The sequence below is a fragment of the Carcharodon carcharias genome, chromosome 16, assembly GCF_017639515.1.
Source record: "Carcharodon carcharias isolate sCarCar2 chromosome 16, sCarCar2.pri, whole genome shotgun sequence".
NCBI classification, from domain to species: Eukaryota; Metazoa; Chordata; class Chondrichthyes; order Lamniformes; family Lamnidae; genus Carcharodon; species Carcharodon carcharias.
In genome coordinates this window covers 14,283,122-14,301,960 of record NC_054482.1, presented here as the reverse complement: position 1 = coordinate 14,301,960, position 18,839 = coordinate 14,283,122, and the positions used below count along the sequence as shown (strand labels likewise).

General features: G+C 38.6%; 1 protein-coding gene across 3 annotated transcripts in view; it reads right to left on the bottom strand.

The window, feature by feature from the left end:
- Positions 1 to 319: 319 nt before the first annotated feature.
- Positions 320 to 18,839, bottom strand: part of suco (SUN domain containing ossification factor) — a 70,891-nt gene continuing 52,371 nt past the window's right edge. For 2 of the 3 annotated variants that reach the window (XM_041208342.1, XM_041208343.1), the window contains 9 exons: positions 17,011 to 17,091; positions 16,476 to 16,566; positions 13,677 to 14,945; positions 7,828 to 7,915; positions 6,168 to 6,272; positions 5,619 to 5,773; positions 3,932 to 4,023; positions 2,196 to 2,254; positions 320 to 2,026 (listed from right to left, as the gene is read on the bottom strand). In XM_041208342.1, the coding sequence (XP_041064276.1) occupies positions 1,583 to 2,026; positions 2,196 to 2,254; positions 3,932 to 4,023; positions 5,619 to 5,773; positions 6,168 to 6,272; positions 7,828 to 7,915; positions 13,677 to 14,945; positions 16,476 to 16,566; positions 17,011 to 17,091 (2,384 nt within the window). In that variant the 3' untranslated portion in view covers positions 320 to 1,582. Of the gene's footprint in view, positions 2,027 to 2,195; positions 2,255 to 3,599; positions 3,798 to 3,931; positions 4,024 to 5,618; positions 5,774 to 6,167; positions 6,273 to 7,827; positions 7,916 to 13,676; positions 14,946 to 16,475; positions 16,567 to 17,010; positions 17,092 to 18,839 lie in introns of those variants that run through there. The other variant, XR_005945496.1, reaches the window with a different exon arrangement.

The window sequence follows — 18,839 nt, the reverse complement described above, 5'->3', positions numbered from 1 at the left end:
GTCATTAAGAGGAGGATTGGATCAGAATTATTTTCAGGACTGAAATTAAACATGGAAGTTCAACATCGAACAGATGAGGGGGGTTATCCATTAAAAGATAAGCGGAAGATTTTTCAGTCCATAATACTAATCTTTTGGTTACTGGTCAAATCTGCAAGCAACACCATGGCATGTCACACTAGTACACTGAAACAGGTTCAGTCACTTAGGCAAAAGCGCAAGTGATTGCAAATGCAACATTAATAATGAAAAGAAAAAAGCACCATCCATGAAACATAGACTACCCTTTAGCTTGATTGCATAATAACAAAAGGATACAAATGTTTAATTTTTTTTATTAGTTCCTGGATCTAATAAAAAAGGAGGGGAAAAAGGAAATTCAACTTATTTTAACAGAGCAAAGACAAAGTGTTCAGTTTTATTTAGAAATTCACAGTTTTCTAATGGCACTACAGCTGTGCAGTCACATTATGCTCATGTATCCACAGTGTTGTGCATAGCACTCAAAACAACAAGTTTTAAAAACATATAAATAACGTTACTTAACTTTGGACCTGCTCGCGAAGGTCCATAACAAACGGTCCTCAAGTGCTGTGAGTGGCTAACGTGCAGATCAGTCGGGTAAAATTACCACCACCAGAGGCAAACTCGATGGGTTAGAGGTGGGCGGGGCACGGAACACATGAAATCCAGTATTAAATTAGTTACGTTACAAGATTTGACAAACTTCAATTGAGCAAAAGACACTGGAATAAAAAAAATGAAAGTGCACATTGAACTATAAGTTAACGATTTGACATCATGTATGTTACGCCATTAAAGAATGCTCTCCTCGAACACTCATTCATTCATTCACAAATATATACATTCAAAAAAACTTTCATACCTTTCTAATATATATGCCTCAGAAATAAAAACACTGTACCAAGATGTGAAAGTACCAGGTGAAATGCATACAAATCTGTAGCCAATTTAGAAGTAGTCGGCTCACCTACAATAAACCAAATTTGAAGAAAAATAATTTTCATTGGAACCCTCTCCCATTACCTTTTTCATTTGACTTTTTTGAAATTTAAATCCACCTGACTATGAGCAGACCATCTCTACAGCACTATAGTGTTACACTGTCAAATTCTGTATAATTAAAAGGAAAGCTGAACACAAGGTAAATCAGAGATCGATTATCTCTGTCTTTCAGCTACATTATAAATATACAAAGGCACAAATATGGAAAGGTGCAAGAACGAGGAATACAGCTTGATGCAGAAATTATGCATTAATCCCTGTTCCATCCATAACCAGTTAATTATGCTGATTCTTAATCCAGTTAATTCCACAGCATCCCCTTGCAAAAGATCTGGGAGATTCTTCTTTTGTCTCTTGTACCCTTCAAAACTGACTTGTAGAATGCTACTTCCCATGAGACAGATAAAAAAGTGCAACCCTCTCCACCCTGAAGACAGACTCTCGCATCGGTAGACTAGCAGCCTGAAACTCAGGCATTGCAAGGTTGAAAGCACCTTGTAAACCATAAACACAGAAGAGGAAGAGGCAGTTCCAATCCAAAGTCGATAAATCACAATCACACGTGGCCCGAAACTGTTGTGACACCAAATGCTCCCACTGTAATATCCTTGTTTCCTTTTATTATATCATGCAAACTTGGCATTGATCCCGATTTAGTCTGTATCAAGTTACTAATGAACTTCCCTTGATCTGTGATCTTTGACTTCTTCCTTTTCAAAGATCGCTTTTCAGTTTTAGTCTTTTGCGGTTGTCCATTGCAGAGGCTTGTGCACGCTGAAATGCCACAAAAATAGGATTCTTCTGATTGCGATGAGGTCTCTGAGCCCCCTTCAGATGGAGGGCCTTTGTGAGAAGAACTGTAGACAACACCAGTGCTAGAAAAGTCACTTGGATTTGAAAGAGGTTTGCAAGGTTTTATCCCTCCATTAACCATTGGGATGACAGACTCTGTGGGTTTTACGGTGTGAACCTTCTCGATTTTTGTTCTGCAGCGTTTTTTCTATTTAAAAAAAAATCAAAATGAAAACGTACAACTTTTGTTAGTTAACAAAGAGAAATGAAAATATTCAGTACATATCTCTTCCGTTGTTCAGGCTAAAGCAATGGTTGGTTAAGCTATAGTTAAAACTTGAGTCACCAAAAATATTCCAAGGTAAATAACACAGTACCTTTTTATTGTCTTGTAAAAACTTTAGTGGTTCTACAATGTACAAGTCATCTGGACCCACTAAGAAGAGATAAGTTAGCACAGTTATTAGCAATGTGAAATGGGGAAACAAGAATTCACATTTTCTAACTCACTTATAAATTAGGTGGAGACACTTATGAAAATAGCACATTTATATAAATTTACAATTTGCCTATTAAAAGTTGATTAGTTTTCTCTTGCCTGAAAAGAAGATAATGCAACAAATTTGAACTCACTTGAAAATAAACTCAAAAGTTCAAATGACTGAATTCAAAGTGAGAAAGAAAAGCTTTCAGCTCCTCTTTAGAGCTCATGTATAGTGATTCTAGCATAGCCAGCCACCTGTTCATCCCTACTCTAGTGAATACCTATTTTCTTCTCCATCTTTCTGGAGAGAAAAATGTTAGTGTTAAATGACCCTACATCTTGCTCAACAAATCTAACCCAACAATGTCCAACAAGGTGGAACATTCCCAAGATATTCAACATTGCTTTATACAAGTACAATTACATTAAAATAAGCTCCAATTGTCTTTTTCCTATTTCAATAGCATTAATGGAGGGTTGGGGGTATGATGCAGGGGAAAGGTCAGCTACACTTGCCTCCCACCTCATCATTTTAACCATTCTGACTTTAAATTGTGCTCCCTCCTGGAGGCGGAAAGGAAAACATATTAGGGAAGCAAAAATGTTCTAATGCATGCAATCAACTGGCCCAAAGGCAAGATGAATTTAAGGTTTGTGCAGTTTAAATTGCGAAGTAGGAAGAAGGCATACCCTTCACAAGAACACCTGGGAATCATTGGTTGAGTTAGACAGAATTAATTATAAATAAATAAATTTGTTAAAAAAATATTTACACTCAATGACGTGGAAGTCACTAACAAGGCTGCCATTTTCCTGAGGTGATGACATGCTGCTTCTTGAACTGCAGCAGGCCATGTTCTTTATAGTGGCCCGAAAGGCCACGTCAGTGAGTAGTTAATAGTCAACCAAATTGGAGGCAGAGGTCAGATCAGTTACGGGCAGGAAGCTTCCTTCCCTAAAAGGGATTTAGTGAAGCAACTAGGTTTCTAATGATATTGAATTAAAATAGCTGGAAATAAAATTCTGCCATCATGGGATTTGAACTCGTTTTTTGGATTATTAGTCCAGGTCTCTGGGTTACTGTTCGACTAACAGTCACTATACTACCCTGCAACTGTCTTGCTTGCAGTTCAGAGATGCTTCTTGTATTTTCACCCATTCCAAAATGGGTGCTGAATTCCAAATTATTTTAGTGATTTAGCTAGGTGCAAAGGAATTTTAAAAATTGCCTTCAAACTTGCAACAAGAAACAGCACAAATATGCTTATGATGGTCTTTAGTACTAAAATTCTCTCACACATTGCTGTTGTCAAATCACTGAAGTGCAACTTTTATTCAGCAATACATAGTTAAAGAAAAGATTCTGTTCGTGCTGAGTTGCCTCGAACTGTACTGCCTTCCGGTGATATAGCTCCTCCACTGACTGATTTATTGCTCTGGCCCCTGAACCTTCCCTCTGGTGATGATAAACTCTTCTCTTGTTGATTACCAAGCGCTAACAAATAATGAGGGAAGAAAAACATTAAAATAAGTGTAAATATCTTAATGGAAAATTTCATATTGGTACTGCTCAGGTTTTCAAATTCAGTGTAGACTTTTATAAGCAACTTAAAATTAAATGATATCCACCTTCTGTTGTAGGTAATTGAAAAGACTTTGAACGAACGAGGGGGAAGGAAGTTCGTCTGCGAAGATTCATATCATCATAGGAAGAAAAACACCTATACAATATAAAAGGAGCTGCTAAATTATGCATGCCTTCATTAAACATTATTTTTCTTATTTTATCTTAAACATATTGATCAAATTATACAAGTACACTAGATAACTAATTAAAATAAGAATCATTTTATTCCAACAATAAACTTAACAGCAATTTAATGACCACCTGAACTCTCAAACTCACCCTTAGGTAAATGACATAGGGAGCTGCACTGCAAAACCAAGTTCTCAGTGCTTGTTCAAAAATACTGCACCAAGACTGAAGTGCAGCAGAACCATTTTCACACACCATGTTATGGAAGGGAAAAATCTGGAATACAATTTTTACCAATAGTGTCCCATTTATCCCTTTATTCTACAAAAAAAATGTTACAATGTAACTGTGGCTACTGTTAATCAGTTTGTTTGGCTTTAGATAGCATACTAGATTAAAAGCCTAGCTACAGACAAAAATTTAGTTTCAAATTAGTATGGATTGTTGAGGATATTTTGAATACAATTCCGAAGCATTGGTCATCCTTGAACAGGAAGCATTGAACATGGTGTTCCTTTAAAGTCCATCCAAAAAAAATCTCACAAAAGCCTCTTAACATAAAACATACCAACTAGAATAGCAAGAAGTCTGCAACTGATCTCAAACTTCTAACGTTAATAAAGGGTTGGATTTCATGATTGGGTGAAGTATTAATGCACTGCAGTGTGATTCATTTCCTTCACAATGCCAAATTCATGATCTAAACCATGCTGTATATATGGCACGTGGCGGCCAGATACTTGCCCAGAAGTGAGGAGGAAAATCAGAAGTCATTAAGAAGCATTCCCTTGTACATTCCGAAAGGCTGATTCACAGTAACATTTCACGGGCACAGTAACAGGGTAATTGTGCTCTCAATCAAAACTGGTGCGACGCTCAGGAAAATGAGCTTTGGATTTAAGTTACAGCTCTGCCATTTTATTCTAGTACTTGTTTACTTGAGCTACTAAGCTGGAATACCTGCTAAAGCAAACCAGCATAAAATAACTAAAAGGATAGTCAGGCTTGATCCCGTTTTATCCAAAACTTCAGACCAATAGGTTTTTAAAATGTTAGAGCTTTAGAACTTAGGTGATAATCTAAAATCTGCTTAAATAACTATTGATTTTGATTAGTAATGTTAGCACAACAATTTCTTGTTGATATATTCCACAGATATGCAATTTGGGCATTTGCACATGGCAGACCTTTTGAAATATGGTTGAGGCACAAGATTGTAAAAGCAGTTTTCACAAGTACCTTCCCTGACTGCAAAAAAAAAATTAGTTGTGAACGCAAGTATGAGCCTAGTTGCAGCAAGATACATTTGCCTCCTCTCTTGCATTCTATTTCTAAATGTAATATATACAATCTGAGCATTTAAAATCATTTGTTCAGCACCCTAAAATTAATGCAGCATATTTTCCCAAGTATGCCACTTCCTACGAATCTCATTAAGGTAGAGTTTTGCTGTAGGTTTCTACTGACGGTAAAAAGATACCTTTCTGGTAACAGTTTCTACTTAAAACTGCTATTTTGTGCAACATCAGGCTACAAACATTAAAAAAATACATCATTTACCTTTTTGGGCTAGGGTAGTGATTACTTTTGGGAACTGTAGACGAATGAACATCTTGTGACAAAGGGTTGTTCCAGCAACGTTGCACACAAAGTAGCACAGCCAGAATTATACAAACAGCTAAGGAAACCACAAGGTAGCTCTGGCGATCAGAAACCTAGGAGGGAATACATTTGAAGTGTTAAAAGCCCAAATTACTACAAGTATATGAATATTTGTGTTACGAAGATCTTCTTAATTTAGCTCAAGTAACTGCAACACTTGCAATCCCGAACTTATTATACCCAAGCAAAGGTCATTTTAGATCTTAAGTATACATTTTCAATTTGCTGACACCACGAGGGGCAGCTTCTTCCAGCACAACACATTAAGCAGGATTCATAATTTAGCATAAGGAATGAGGGGTATTACACACAAATGCCATCCTAGTCACTTAACTGGATTCCTCCCTTAGCTCACAAGTAATGCAATTTAATCAAAACTGTCATATTCGAATCATGTGAAAGTTTCTATATAATTTCACAACACCAATTAATTTAAAAATTATTCACCTCATGGTCCAGTTTTTTCACTGTTTCAGATAGATTTCTCACCAGTTCTGTCATGTTTGCAAGCTGTCCCTGAAGTAAACCAATTGCTTCAGTTTGCCGCTGATCCTGTGTTTAAAAAAACCTGAACAATCAGCCAACAAATTGCTGCCCACCAAAACATTTCTGAAATAGAAGTCGATAACATTTTGACATTGATACATAAAGCTTTGTAAATACAATACTTGTTTGTCAAAAAAACCCCAAACCAACCTGTATTCAATTAGTTCATTTCAAAGCTACAGAACTCTACGAATTTAATTTTGTATGTTTTAAACTGGGTTATCACTTGGAACAGTTTCTCCCCTGGGAATGAGGAAGAGGGGCCTGCTTACTTCAACCCATAATTTCTTTAAAAGTGCAGATGATACTCAAACTCTGAAAATACAGCTTCCTCCATTAAATGTTATTTGATGGATCTGGGTACAAGTCAACTGGGCAGTGGCAAGGTTTCCTTTTATTTTGCAAGTGACTGAACAGCAATTTCTAGAGGTAACATTTGATCAATAAATAATGAATCACCGAACACATCGAACACCATAGGAAATGCATGAATAACGCTTCAATGAAAGCCAGTATTAAACCTTTAATTGCTAAAAGGATTGTGATGGTTTACTGCAATCCTTTATCAGAGGGCAAATTAAAATCCAGATTTTGCAGTTGTATTGACAGTGAAACTCTTATTCACCATTACGCAACCAAAACTGATAGCAACTTAAGTTTGCACATGCACAAAACATGGAAATCCAGGAGCTGCTGTTAGTGATTCTCTGCTCCTCCAGAAGATACACTTTGTTGAAACATCCCCACTCCCAGACTGCAATCAATACAGAAAACTCATGAACTAATAAGAATGCCCACTTCTACACTGTTAATCTTGCTGTGAAAATCCTTGAAAAAGTTATATTTTGCTGAATGGGATGTAATTAGATTTTTTAATGGCATTCTAAGTTCATTATTACTGTTAAACACCCCTATTGGCCCTGGGAAGCTAATTTTATATTTGTGGAATGTCAAATTTCTCCAGTTTGACTGAGAATTTCACATTCTTAAATTATTTTTTTCAAAGTTGGTTTACATTGAGTTTATTGCCTTCTAAATTCAGTTGATCATTTATTATGTTATCTGAAAATTTAAAAGCAAAGGGATTTAGTGTTTTTAACTTCCTCATCTGCTGTCTATGAGAATAATTCAAGCTAACTAGTTGCTCATCAGAGTGTGCATCACTGTTGCTGCATGCCAATTTCTAAGGTGAGCAGCAAGTACTACTGCGGCCACAAAATCGAGTCCAAAACGCAAAGGGGCAGGGTGAGCTGGGGAGAAACAAAGAACTAGATAAAGAGTGGTAGAAATAAGTCAGATTCACAGTACACGAGCAAGAAAACCTAACAGATAGAGCATGAGGGAAATGATAGATGTGAAGAGGCAGAGAATTAGTAGACAGCAGAAGAAGGAAAAAAATTAACCAGGGAATACGCACAGAGTAAGGCCAACACAGTTAAACTGCTGCTATCAGCCAACTCAGAACCTTCCTGATCTATAGGGCTGAGTACATCACAATGTACTTAACGTACTCAATCAGCAGATTTCTAGACAACCTTTGGGAAGTATTATTATAAAATACCTTCTCCTCTGCTATTCTTGAAGTATTCTGTAGTTTTATAATGGTCTTGTTAAATGCTTTTTGCATTTCTTCCATCTGTTTGCGATACCTAGAAAGCAAAACATTATTTCTCAGAACACAATGGCACAATTTGATAGTCTGAATGAAGACTAGTGAAGGTTGCTGAATTGTATGCACGCTCAGTGTCATAATGGCCTTCAGTGACTTACCTGAAAATAGACATAAATCAGTACTATTGTTGAATTAACGGAGCTAATGGAATCATGAAGCCAGACATGCAAATATCCAAAAATGTTATACATTGATTAAAAGACAATTAATTTGAATAGGTAATACCTACTACAGTTCACAAATAACTAAATTATTAGTGATTAATAGTTTCAGTGTCACTTTAGTACAAGAAAGACTAAGACCAAGAAATAGATACTGAAGCTTTTTTAAGATAAGTTCTGGGTCCAAATCTAAAATCAAACACTGCCACCAGTAAACATTCTTCAGTTCAGCAGAAGGGTGAGGAGCTTAGAGTTAGACACTGAAAAGACAGAAAGTGAAGCACGATTGAAATGGACCTGAATTAAAAGAAAGGTTTGATTGGCATGACTAGCAAAGTGCCAGGGGGATTTCTCTTTCCTCTCCCCAGTCTTCAAAACATTCCCACTAACTGTAAAAAAAAAATTGAGGGCGTTTCCTCAATGGTCAGCAGGTTTACCCAGCAAGTAGCATCTAGCAAACCATAATGGCTCCAGATTTGGTCGTAAACTTGAAGTCAGCTGCCCTCAGCCAAGGTGGTGACGGCATAAGTGCTGTAATTAACCTCACTGCACATCAAAAAGGGGCTGGGGTAACAGTCCACCATCCAGATTTGCTGGCCATCATGCAGGTACAGAAGTGTTTGCATTAGGCACCGGATTCTAGAATTGGACTTGGCTGAAAGATGTCCTGCAGTTAAATGCTTTGCCAATACACACTGCCCAGGTTCACATGAATAATGGCCAACTGGACAAGGTACTAAAAGTCAACTGTGAAAATACCCCAATGATTCAATGCCCTTAAGGGCAGCACATGAGCAATACCTTTAATGAAAGCTTCGGAAAGCAGATTTTTATACAAAAAATTACTAATATTACCATGCTGCCCAATAAAATTATAAATACAATGTAAAAATAACACTTGAGACCAACCAAAGCAAAATAAATCAAAGTTCTGTAGCCCATGAAAATCCAGTCAAGAATGATGGTCACTCATGCAATGACTGGAAGGAAAGTTAACAAACAACCCTATGTCAACTTCAGCTCAGTTGTAGGTCGCATTTAGTTCCAAGTCAGAAGGTTGTTGGTTCAAGCTCCACCCCAATGATTTGAGCACAATTTAAGGCAGCCCTTCAGTGCAGTACTGAGAAAATGTTGCACTCTTAGAGGTGCTGTCTGTTGGATGAGACATTAAACCACAATCTGCTCTCTTACTATGTACAAAAGATCACGTTACTATTCAAGGAAAACCATTGTAGTTTTCCAAGTGTCTTGGCCAATATTCACCCCTCAGCCAACACCCAAAACAAATGAACTGTTTGCTTCATTGGTACTTCTGGGACCTTGGTGCACAACAAGCTTTTCCTTACTTTACAACAGTGACAACATTAAAAAAGAATTTTCATCGATTGCAATGCACTTTGGAATGTAGTAATATTATGAAATACAAATGAAATTTTAGTCTATCTTTGCCAACTTCAAATGAGCACAAGGTACAAGTCTGCCTGCAAGTGTTTGAAACTGAAAAATCCAACATTCAGCCAATTTGGCTCACCCCACATGGCTAACATCACTGAACAGAAAGGCTATTGGCCCTGGAAATATCTTAGCTGTAGTGCTGAAGACCTGCACACCAGAACAAGCTACTACTCAACCAAACAGTCAGCACAGCAATGGCATTGCCATCCACCTGACAAAGTGGAGAGTTGCCTTGTTATTCTGCAACTAAGGTCAGGAATTAGGCATCTGCTGACAATTCTAGAGCTTTCAGGTCCATTCACAACTCCTCCAACAATGAAGCAGACCATTCCTGCCTACATAAGGACTTCCAAGAATATATAGGCTTGGGCTAACAAATGGTAACATAAATGGTACACAATTGCCAGGTGATGGCCATCTCCAACAAGAATTGATCCCACCACCCCCCCAACCACCCACCTTTGACTTTCAATGCCACCACTGCTAAATCCCCACAAGCATCTTTGGTCACCACTGACCAAAAATTTAACTTGACTAGTCGTATCAGTACTATGGCTTCAAGAGGCTGAGCACTCTGCAATGTGGCTCACCTCCTGATTCCTTTAAGCTTCTTCATAACCTAAAATTCTCAAGTCAAAAGCCTCATGGAATACTCACCTGGATGAGTGCAGGTGCTGCAACAGCCAAGCTCAACACCATTCAAGACAGTTCATACAATCAGCACCCACATCACTACTGACATATTGTGGTCACAGTATTTAATAACTACAGGATGCACTGCAGCAACTCAAAGCTTGCTTCAACATCATCTCCCAGCCCCGTAACCTCTACAAGGATCACTGCAGCAAGATAATGGTGGCACCACCCCTCCAAGTTTCCCCACCAAATGATTCATCAAAATTTGGTGTGTATAGCCAATTCTTTACTGTTGTTGGGTCAGAATCCTAGAGATCCCTCTGAGCAACACTGTGGGAGAAGAATCTCCGAGATGGCACATCACTCTCTCAGAGCAACTAGGGGTGAGCAGCAAGTAGAGCCCCATCTAGCCTCACCGTGTCCCTTGAATATATAAAAAGTATTAACAGGGATGGATGAAATACAGAGCTTATTGCAACAGGAAAAAGCAAATATGAAACTGGGATGGTGGGGGTATAACTAAAAAAAGGTGGAAAGGAAGAAGAATCAAGTTACCACTGATTTTCTTTTAAATACATTCTATCCTTTACAAACTTGCAAAATTTCTATATCTTCCACTGGAGAAGATGTAATCCACTGAAATAATTGACTGGCAATCATATTTGCTATGCATTAAAAATGACACGTGGTCTCAGGAATCCAAAGGTACTGCACTCGAAGGTGAATACAATCTAACATTCCACGACTAGCTGATCACAATGGAACCCATCACATTTCTACCTCTCTTCAGGTCTGAAGAGTCACATTGGACTCAAAACTCTCTCTCCAAGATGCTGCCAGGCCTGCTGTGTTTTTTCCAGCACTTCGTTTTTATTATACACTGGATCCACATCTAATGGGGCCTACTGAAGCCTTAGTGCAAGAGCAGTCCTTTCCTGAATAAAATGGTACCAATTCCATGTGAGTAAAAGCAACTATTAAACATTGCATTGTAATAAAACAGAGCTTTATAAATCTAAACACCATCGATGGAAATTTAACAAAAAGGAACTGAAGTTGAATTGTAATTGAACAGGACTATCAATGCCTTTAAAAGCTCCTGAGAAGACGCAGGTAATTAAAAACAGTCTCAAATTATTTGTCCACCACTTAACTCAAAGCCTCCCTCCCCTCTGCAACCTACTCAGTGCACATAAACTATAGTTCGTTCAGCACAAAACAGACTTTTGATCTACAATTGAGTCAAGGGTTATGCGGCAGCAGACAGGAAAGTGCAGTAAGGTCACAATCAGGTCAGTCATGATCTTACTGAATAGCAGGGTAGGCTTGAAGGGCTAAATGGCCTATTCCTGCTTCTACTTACGTTATTTTGCATAGTTTTGTTAACAAAAATAAACCACCATTGATCGAAAGTTGTCTCCCATACTAAGGAGATGAGTAATAGAAAACACACCAGGCCCTCAACTGCCATTGACAGTCCCCAAAGTTCAAAAAGCAAACTTGTTTGTCAATCTAGAAACCCACAACTTAGCAGAGACAGAAAGATGCGATCCTGAACACAAAGCTATATCAATCTACTTTCCCTTCCCTACATGCTGTGACGTCCAACTGAAAGACAAGTCACAAGATGAATCCTTTTGTTACTGATTTGCAGAAAGTACATTCCCATCAAGTGGCCAGAGGCTCATTTTTCTTGAGTTATGTCTGTGGCCTCTGACCTATTCAGTCATAACATGAAAAAATTTGACAACATGTTAAAATGGTCAAATTTGGGGAAGCTAAAATCTCTGCGAAGTATCTACACCATTCATTGCACAAACCAAGCACCACTCAAAAAATATCAACAGCAGACGTTTAGATGGGGCACAATGCTGTTCCTGCCTAATTGAGCATATATTGGTGAATTGGGTGATACCAAAAATTTAATCATGCAATGTGCCCGTCAACTGACCAGGGACAGCTGGCTACCCGCAAACTCCCACCCAACCAGAGCAGACATTGGTCAAGTATTCCTCTCCTTTCCCAGCCAGAGCAGAAATTATGTTTTGTGCACCATAACATTGTTGGACATATTTAAACAACCTCACCCCCAAGTGAGCAGAGATTGGCTGTTCTTTCCTGGTCTCAGTGGAAACGTTCCCTTCCCACTCCTCCATTAGAAAAATTAGAAAGAAAATCAGACAAGACTTCCCGATGTGTCACCAAGTAAACATCATCCTTGGTGTCAATCATCGTTCTGCACACATTCCTCACCTGCCCAAGTGAGGGAAAGCCTGATCTACTCTCTCCAACCTTACCCTTACCAAGCCAGAAACGAAGCAGCATTGCATGCCTGAAAGGGAATAAAGGAATGTGGGAATCCCCACCATGAAGCAGACACTTTTCTCCTGTAAAAGAGAAAACTGACACAAAAGGGCAACCATCTTGGATCAGAGATTGACCCAAGCCCCACTGCTCAGATATCAAGGACATCCACAGAACATAGACTGCCATAGACACCGTCTTTTCTTCCAGAGTGCAGAAAGCTCTGCATTTCCCTTCTCAAATCACCCCCAAAATAGGCATGGCTGCAAATTCACCCCATCATTGAGTTAACATCACAGCAATGGGCAATCCCACACAGCCTTTCCACCCCTCCATCTTAAAAGGGTTCATGGCCACAACTGCTCCCACTGCAAAGATGAACCTATGACAAGTAAGAAATGAAAAATGTGACAGCCAAGTGAACATTAAAATGATGAATTATCATAAACAAAAAGTGGACACAAAAAATATCAAGAAGAGAAATGGGAAATCAAAATTTTGTTGCTTTCTCCTCCACCCTCTTCCTGCCATCCTCCCACTTCATCTCTTACCCTCTCCGTCTCTGCTTCACCACCTCCCAGACCCTTTCAGTTACCCTACCTTTCAGTTGTTTGCTTTGAATACTGTAAATCTCAACATATTGTGCGCAACTTCATAAGAAATGGGATCCTATTATGATCTTTACAATAACAGCTGTAAGGGCTCACGAAGGATAGCAGAACCCAAACAGCACAGCTGAATCTGCTTCATCACACTAAGCAGGTGGGGAATTGCACAAGAAATCCTTAAGAAAACTCTTCTTTTTCCCGACGATTCCTTTGGTATGGGAGGCACCACCAAATGGGTTAGCCTTCAGGGCAGTCCCCAAGTGGGCCTTCTTGTATTGCTTATCATGCCATTTCTGATCACGCCAAAGGCTACATAACTTTCTGGCTGTACGAAAGCCACGGCATTTACCCATGGTAACAGACTCAGCCTCTCATGCGCTTTGCTAACTGGCCAGCAGCATTACAAAAGTACAGATTTCATTATGAAGTAATTTTGTTTTTCTCTACAAGATATCAAAAATATACAGATTAATAAATAAAACAAACTCCGTGTCTCATTACTTTGCAAACAAAAGAAATCTACATAATTCAATGCTTAAAGGGTGCAAGAACCACTCCGGGCTATTGTACACACCGTTGACTCAGTTCTTCTAGATACCGGCTACTCAGGGACATGTTCATTTCTAACGCCTTGATACGGTTGTTGAGTCGCATAAATACAGATTCCTTCTGGTTGGATCCATGTACTTGATTCCCATTAGTATATCCCAGGTCAGTAACATTGTGCAATTCTGCATAGAAATCAGTAACTGTTCTATTTAGCCCATTTGAGGATGGAACAGGCAGGAGGATATCTTCTGTAGCTTGCTCTTCATCTTTTGTCTCTCCTGATGATGAGACAGACATATCTGAACCTGAAGGCAGTAAAGGCACTTCCGTTTCTGCCAAGGTCCTTTTTCCACCAGTAGTTTCATTCTGAATCTCAGTTGCTGGATGCTCGGCAAGACTATCAGATGTCTGTATGGGCACTGTAGGCGTTATTGGTATTTGAGCAGTTTCTTGGTTTTCGTTCACAGACCCATTTAATAAAACACCCAAGCTCGTCTCATTAGCAGCTTCAGTTTCTAATATTAGCAAAGTTTCCTCTGGACCTTCAGCTGCTTCCTTTTGTGTGGTCTCCAGTTTAGCTTCTGTACCTTGTTCCAGAATGGGTACAGTAAGCTCTGGTTGAACATGGACCTGGTCAGCCAGTGTGTCAGTGACAACATCAGAACTTTGAAGAATGGCAGTACATTTCACATCATATTTTGTATCAGATGTACTGACTTCAGGAGAATGAGAAGCAGGTGGAGGATGGCTGGGTTCCAACTCAATAGAGTCTGTCTGATTAATTAAATGCTCAGGCAAATCAGTACTGGACTGACTTTCACTGCTAACTTTAGACACCTTTTCAGCAGGTAGACTGGCCAATTCATCCTCTATCACTTCTTCAGTCTCATTTACCAAAACAGTTTCCTCCTGCCCAGTGAGAAGCTGGTGGACGTCGGGAACTGGTTGAATTTTCTCATTACCTAGGAGTGTTACACTGCGTTGCCGTCGGAGTGCCACAATAAGGAAGCAGCATTTATAAATATACTCAGGGAAATTAGGAATACAAGAAATAGTAGGCAGTTCACTGCAGTACATCTGTGTTTCAGTTTCATACCAACTGCCTCTATTATAATCATCGTCATCATCTTCAGGTTTTAGAAGAGTGACAGTGGACTGCCGATTCACTAATTCCTCGTCTTCATCGTGTACCAGCTGCACAATTAGGTTCTCTTTGACAGTGCTTGAATCAGAAGGTTCTTGCTCCAGTTCACTACCTTCCCCAGTTTCGGGACGATCAACAACCAAGTCTGGCCTAAGGGTGAAGACAGAGTATCAATTAAACTTCACATAATTCATTAACAGTTACAAAGAACAGTTTTTTGGCACCTGGTAACAACTAAGTGTCATGTGGTCCATGTGCAGAGTAAAACTATATCTCGACATGGTACCAAGAAAATGGCTTAAACCCCAGCCTCAGTATGATATCCCACCCTACAGTGCAAAAATTTACATTTGCCATGCTGTCCATCCCTGGGCCTTTAAGACAGTCATCTTATGCATCTAATATACAATCTTTATGGTGAGCAGAGCTGTAACTTTTGTCTCACCAGTCTAAGATGAAAGAACAATACTCTAACCCACCATGCTATGCAATTTTTCTAATAAAGTCTACTGTTGAAAGAAGAGTTTTGTTTACTTAAGAATATTTGCTGCCATATTAATAGTGCAGAGGAAGAACAAATGATTGACTCAGCTTTTTTTGAAAATAAGGTAAAATCTGTATTAATTCAAAACAAAAAATTAATATTTCACTTCACAGGTGTGTCATCCTCAGCAATAGCTTTAAAATGTGTTCTGCACATTCATAATGGGAATAAATAGGGAGGAACTGGTTCCAGTGGAAAGGTCAGTAGTCAGAGATTTAAATTAATTAGCTAAAGAACCAGCATCAACATGAGGAATATAAAAAAAAAGGTTATGTCGATCTGGAATGCACGGCCTGAATGGGCGATGGAAGCAAATTCAATAACTTCCAGGTGAGGATAAACACTTGAAACAAAATGTGCAGAGATATGGGGGAAAAGAGGAGAGTGGGATTAATTGGTTAGCTCTTTCAAAGATGCAGGATAGGAACAATGGGCCTAAGAGCCTCCTACTATGATGTATTATTCTATGATTCTATAATAATAATTTAATCAAGTTCATAGAAATGTTATAATACATGGATATTGCTATAATGTCCTAATTTCATTCTTCACGTGCTTTCCCTTTTGACAATTCTGACCCAATTCATACGGCAAGGTTGCATTGTACTTGCCAAGTTTGATCTGAGTAAACTTGAAAAAGTTTATACAATACACATGAACATTCAAGCTTTCTTTAAACAATCTTGGTTTTTATTTCTCTCATTTACAACCATCTCTCCCTGCAGTTGGAATTTGTGCCACAGGTAAAACTTTCCAAAATTACTCTTTGCATATGCTCTCAAAAGCCCCATTGTTCATTGTTTCTAGTCTGCTTGATAAACTGTGCAAATTAAATTTTTATTTGAAAAAGTGGCTACTACATTTGCTTATGATTAATTAGCATGGAGGTTTGGATGGTATGACAAGTTGTCAAATTGAGTATTATTAGTGCTATAATTTAAGCTGGTATGTGTTTAATTTCCATCCATTTCAGACCTTAGAAATTACTCGGCCACATCCAATCTCTGATAGAACAGCTGCATGCAGTGTCAACTAAATACCCGAAGCAATAAAGAACAAGCCCCATGAGAACCAAGTTTAACCAAGTTTAATTTGGAGCAATTATTTTAGTGTTTAAAATGCTCATAACTACTCACGCTGGTAGTGAAGGGGTTGGACTAGGGCCCAGCACAGGAATAGGAATGTCCAATTTCGCAGTGTCATTCTCAGATCTAGTACTTCCATTGACTGAAAAATATAAGCATTCCAATATTTTTTTTAAATACAGAGTTATTTTGCAATGCATTCAGCTTCAAAGCTTGGTGTTAGGACAGACTCATACAAAAAAAATCAGTTTGGTTCATTGGCAGCAAATTCAAGTGACGAGATTGTGCATTCAAATCCCACTCCAGAACCTAACATGTTTCAACACGGTACTGAGGGAAATCTACAGCATACAAGGTGCCGAGTTTTAGGTGAGTAATTAAACTGGGGCTCTGTCTGCCCATTCAGGTGGACTTAAAAAAAAATTAAAGTTACAAGATGAAGAGGAAAAAAGTGCCTTAGCCAAGATTCATCTTTCCAGCAACACCACAACAATTTTGTGCTTTGCCTCCTTTATTGTTAGTAGGACTTTAGTACACACCAGTTGAAAAGATCCTGAGAATATGTGTAATTGAAAAGTCAGGTTACCTTCTGTTTGAGACATTTCCTCAGCTTCGTTCTTGGCCCCAAGCATATTGGCAGCTATGTTCACCATATTCAGAATAGCATCTGTAAGGAAAAAATAATATTTGAAAGGAGGACTGTTTGAGAAAAGTTCACTCAGCAGATTGCTAACATTTGAGACTTGTGGATCCAATTTCAAATATAGTAGATTGAGAAAATAAATTTTATATGGAATGTACAACTGGATGACTAAAGGGCATAAAAGAATGGGTCTTTTGTAACATTTATAACTTAAAAGCAATATACCTTTGGAATATGTTTCTACTTAATGAAAAATATCTGGATGTACATAATTAAAGATTTTAGTTTGATCTTGTAAGCAAAGTGAACTGGAAATGCAACATCCAAAAAGAGCATTCCAGCTTCGATTTAACCTTGAAATTAGTTCGAACTAGTATTTCACAACTCACTTTAAAGAAAATGGTAATTTCAATGCATCACAAAGAAACTTTCAACTAGGTTTAGAGTGCTCCAAACATAGCATCTAACACACCAAATAAATGAACAATAGGTAATGACTACAATCAATATCATAAAACAAGACTAAAGCCAAGGCCATTAATCACCGGAATAAATTCACCATCAGGTCTGAAGAAATAGTGCAGGCGTTGAACAAATACTTCGCATTTGTCTTTACAAAGGAAGAGCCTGCTACCCAGGCCAAGGTGAGAGAGGAAGTAACTGATACACTCGAAGATCTTACAATCGAGAGGAAGGTAGTGTTGGAAAGGCTACCTTTACTTAAAATAGATAAGGTACCAGAACCGAATGAGATGCATCCAAGGAAGTGAGAGTGGAAATTGCAGAGGCACCAGTGATAATCTACCAGTCTCCCTTAAACACAGGGTAGGTGCCAGAGGACTGGAGAACTGAAAATGTTACACCCTTATTTAAAAAGGGGCGCAAGGAAAAAGCTGGCAACTACAGGCCAGTCAGTTTGACCTCAATGCTAGGGAAACTTCTGGGAACTATACTACAGGATAAAATCAATAATCAATTAGACAAGTGCAAGATAATTAAGGAAAGCCAGCATGGGTTCATCAAGGAATATTCATGTTTAATTAACTTGAGTTTTTTAAGGTAACAGAGAAGGTTGATAAGGGAAACGCTGTTGATGTGATATATCTGGATAGTGCCACACAACAGACTTACGAGCAAAATTCTAGGTTATGCAATAATAGGGAAAGTAGGCACTTGGATAGGAAATCAGCAGAGTGACAGGAAACAATGGTGATAAATGGTTGTTTCAGATTGGAGGGAGGTTTGAAGTGGAGTTCCTCAGAGATCAGTGTTGGGAACCTTGCTCTTCCTGACATATGTTAATGATCTAGACTGTGGTGTGCTGGGCATGATTTAAAAATTTGCAGATGATATGAAGATTGGAAATGTTGTCAACTGTGATGGGGGTAGTCTTGAACTTCAAAAAGACAGACATGTTGGTGGATTGGGCAGACCAAGTGGCAGATGAAGTTCAATGTTGAGAAGTGTGAGGTGACTCGTTTTGGCAAGAAAGATATGGTGAGACAGCATAAAATAAAGGGAGAGCCTCTAAAGGAGGTGCAGGAACAGAGGGACCTTGGTGTATACATACATAGGTCAGTGAAGATGGCAGGGCATGTTGACAGCAGTTAATAAAGCGTATAGTATCTTAGGCTTTATTAATAGGGGCATTGAGTACAAGAGTAAGGAAGTCATGTTGAACTTCTATAAGACACTAGTTAGGCCTCATCTGGAGTGCTGCATCCAGTTCTGGATGCCATACTTGAGAATGTGAAGGCATTGGAGAGTACAGA